Source organism: Callionymus lyra, chromosome 3 (assembly GCF_982586985.1).
Source record: "Callionymus lyra chromosome 3, fCalLyr1.hap1.1, whole genome shotgun sequence".
NCBI lineage: Eukaryota > Metazoa > Chordata > Actinopteri > Syngnathiformes > Callionymidae > Callionymus > Callionymus lyra.
Genome location: NC_141820.1, coordinates 131,738 through 135,950, shown reverse-complemented (window position 1 = coordinate 135,950; position 4,213 = coordinate 131,738). Strand labels below are relative to the sequence as shown.

Genomic DNA, 4,213 nt, shown 5'->3' with positions numbered 1-4,213 from the left:
ACCTCTGAAGCTGCTTCGGTTTCATTTTGTGTCGTTTTTAGTTGAAGCTGCTTCTTCTCAGGAAGTAAAGGTCACCAGGACATGGAGGCTAAAGGTCGTGACCCCACCATCACTCAGGACTGAGATCCAAACGGACCAGAACACAAGAATCTTTCTGGTCTGGATCTTATTCTTTCATTACTTATGTGGTTTTCTGTCGACAGCAATGAAACGACAATGAAAGCAGAAAAAAGGAAACAATACGTCAGGAAACATACAGTCGATCAATGATTCAATCATTATTTATACAGTCGATCAATGATTGAATGATTAGTTCTTTATTATTCAATCATTTTGTTTCCAAATACTTTATTTTTGATTGAATAAAAAATAAATCCTTCATTAAATGAAACGTGACGTCAAAGTCATGAAAAACACTTTCAGTTAGAATTTATTAACAATCAGCTGTTTCTCCTTAAATAACCAGACACACGCTTTCACCTCAACACCAGCAATATTTACACACGTATGTACAAGGGAACACGCATGTACAAGTGAACACGCATGTACAAGGGAACACGCATGTACAAGGGAACACGCATGTACAAGTGAACACGCATGTACAAGTGAACACGCATGTACAAGTGAACACGTATGTACAAGTGAACATGTATGTACAAGTGAACACGCATGTACAAGTGAACACGCATGTACAAGTGAACACGTATGTACAAGTGAACACGTATGTACAAGTGAACACGCATGTACAAGTGAACACGCATGTACAAGTGAACACGTATGTACAAGTGAACACGTATGTACAAGTGAACACGTATGTACAAGTGAACATGTATGTACAAGTGAACACGTATGTACAAGTGAACACGTCACAGTCGTCAATTCAAGTTGGTTTTTCTCTCTCCTCGGAAAATAAAGTCAAAAAACAATTTACAGGACGAAGGTTTGTCGTGGCACAGACGCACACAGACGCACACAGACACACACATGTAGTAAAGGTTTGTCGTGGCACAGACGCACACAGACGCACACAGACACACACATGTAGTAAAGGTTTGTCGTGGCACAGACGCACACAGACACACACATGTAGTAAAGGTTTGTCGTGGCACAGACGCACACAGACGCACACATGTAGTAAAGGTTTGTCGTGGCACAGACGCACACAGACGCACACAGACACACACATGTAGTAAAGGTTTGTCGTGGCACAGACACACACGTAGTAAAGGTTTGTCGTGGCACAGACGCACACAGACACACACATGTAGTAAAGGTTTGTCGTGGCACAGACACACACAGACACACACAGGTGGTCAAAAGGGTGAAATAAAAAAGTTAATCTGATGTTGTAGCAACAACACGTGAACACGTATGTATAACATAAGATGTTTCCATATCAACAGATATCAACAGATATCAACAGGTATGAACAGGTATGAACAGGTATGAACAGATATCAACAGGTATGAACAGATATCAACAGGTATGAACAGGTCGAACCAGTCACCAGTCTTTCAGAATCAAGCGTAAACTTTCAGAATCAAGCGTAAACTTTCAGAATCAAGCGTAAACTTTCAGAATCAAGCGTAAACTTTCAGAATCAAGCGTAAACCCTCACCTGGTTTAAACTCACGTGTTTCCCTTTAAGACGAACAAAGACAAACATTAACAGAAGAACCGAAGCAATGACGTGAAAATCTCTTTCGAAACAGAAACGGATGACAAACATGTTTAGGATCAAACAACTTGACTCATGTTGAGGTCAACTGAAGGTCAACTGAAGGTCGACTGAAGCTCGGCTGAAGGTCGACTGAAGCTCGGCTGAAGGTCGACTGAAGCTCGGCTGAAGGTCGACTGAAGCTCGGCTGAAGGTCGGCTGAAGGTCGGCTGAAGGTCGACTGAAGGTCGACTGAAGGTCGACTGAAGGTCGACTGAAGGTCAACTGTTGCTCTTCGTACCTTCAGGGTTTGTTCTCTGGTCGTTTCGCTCCAAAAACGTTGGTTTAAAAGAATAAAAAGAATAAATAGTTAAATATTCGTGACTCGTTGTCGCACCACTGCAGAGGGCCACATGGTGGCGCCAGACTTAAGGCAAAGTGCAGGTTCAAGTAGAGCGGTCCTAGAGGTCAGGGCTGGTGACCTTCAGAGGTGAAGAAGCACCAGGAGAGACTCGTGGAGCAGCAGAGACTCAAGGATCAGATCCTTCCAGTGCAAAACATCCTGGATCACCCGAGGCTGGTTCTAGACCATGTTCTAGACCATGTTCTTCATCTCGCTGGAGTCGGAGTCAGAGTCCGGGTCGTCCCTGCAACACAACACGTGGTCAGCCCTGAGAACGTCCGAGTCCACCTGCAGACTCACCTCTGGTCCTCCAGGAACTTGCGGTTCTGCTGCCGCCGCTCCTCGTCCACGGGGTACGAGGTGAGCAGGAGCAGACCCACGATGATGAGGAGCACAGGAGCCGCCGACACCAGGACCTTCAGCGTCACGTTCACCGCCTCGGGCTGAGAGCAGCCTCTGGAGATGTAGCCGGCGAAACTGCAAGAAGATCCACGTTAGAGTGAGTGAGAAGATGTTTAAGAGTTCTTTAAGATCTTCGAGTCAGGACTCGTTTGTTCTTCTACAGCTTAAGTCTTAGATTCTCGTCCTTCTCTAGATGTTCATCTCCTGTTTAAACACGTTCTTCTCCCAAAGCTTGAAGATCCTTGAAGACAAACTCTTGGCTGCGATCCCCAGCGTCAGCAGCAGGGGGCGTCATTAGCAAGTACACGAAAGTCATTCTGACGTGAACCACGTGATTCTCGACATATAGTCTTTGATGCCAGATTTATGGGATTAGGATTATCCTCATTAGTGGTTCATGTTTCTGTGGGAGCATGTGGAGGAGATCACATGATCTCACCTGTGGACCTGCCAGAGATCACATGATCACACCTGTGGACCTGCCAGAGATCACATGATCTCACCTGTGGACGTGCCAGAGATCACATGATCACACCTGTGGACCTGCCAGAGATCATATGATCACACCTGTGGACCTGCCAGAGATCACACCTGTGGACCTGCCAGAGATCACATGATCACACCTGTGGACCTGCCAGAGATCATATGATCACACCTGTGGACCTGCCAGAGATCACATGATCACACCTGTGGACCTGCCAGAGATCACACCTGTGGACCTGCCAGAGATCACATGATCACACCTGTGGACCTGCCAGAGATCACACCTGTGGACCTGCCAGAGATCACACCTGTGGACCTGCCAGAGATCCCATGATCTCACCTGTGGAACTACCTTCTAGTTTCTCTTGACGTCTCATTTCTTGCTTGTGACTAGATTTGAAAAACGGACTCAACAACGTTTGTCTGACACTTGTTGTTGTCGTTGTCGTGTCATGTGTTAAGACGAAGCTACAGCAACAGGCGCTTCTTCTCAGCGAGCTTCAGAGACTCACTCGAGGCTGAGCGTGGAGATGCCCAGAGAGATGCCAGAAGCAAACTTGGTGAAGAAGACGAAGAAGGAATAGAAGAGAGCTTCGTGGCCGGTGGACTTCAGGTTGTTGACTTGGAAGTCGTCCACCACGTCGGGCAGCATGGACCTGCAGGAGAGTCAGGGTTAGGTTAGGTAGAACTTTATTGATCCCTCAGGAGGCTCAGAGACTCCGAGGACAACCTTCTCACCAGGGCAGCAGGAAGGCAGAGGCCACACCCACTCCAGCAGCGAAGGAGGTGATGTAGGTGACGATCAAGTTGCTCTTCACACAGACCACCATGATCATGAAGGGAACCACGGACTGAGGAGACAAACACAAGTTCAGGATCTACAGGTGGAACATTTGATCCAAGTCAGAAGTAGAACATGAAGCGACATCATGTCGTCGTGAAGGTCAGAGGTGTGTGTGACTTCATGTTCCTCACCAGGCTGCCGACATAAACCGCCGTAGCAATCGAACATGAGCTCAGGGATCGACTAGTCAGATTGAAGCAATCGAACATGAGCTCAGGGATCGACTAGTCAGACTAAAGCAATCGAACACATGAGCTCAGGGATCGACTAGTCAGACTAAAGCAATCGAACATGAGCTCAGGGATCGACTAGTCAGACTAAAGCAATCGAACACATGACCTCAGGGATCGACTAGTCAGACTGAAGCAATCGAACACATGAGTTCAGGATCGACTGGGCAGACTGAAGCAATCGAACACGAGTT

General features: G+C 46.9%; 1 protein-coding gene across 1 annotated transcript; it reads right to left on the bottom strand.

The window, feature by feature from the left end:
* Nucleotides 1-3,938, bottom strand: LOC148082951 (sodium-dependent lysophosphatidylcholine symporter 1-B-like). Its single transcript, XM_087786095.1, has 5 exons — nt 3,921-3,938; nt 3,684-3,796; nt 3,458-3,601; nt 2,361-2,537; nt 1-2,304 (listed from the first exon to the last, which is right to left on the bottom strand). Exons 2-5 carry the CDS (start codon nt 3,779-3,781, stop codon nt 2,253-2,255), a joined length of 471 nt encoding a protein of 156 aa, XP_087642221.1. The 5' UTR covers nt 3,782-3,796; nt 3,921-3,938; the 3' UTR covers nt 1-2,252.
* Between the last annotated feature and the right edge of the window lie 275 nt (nt 3,939-4,213).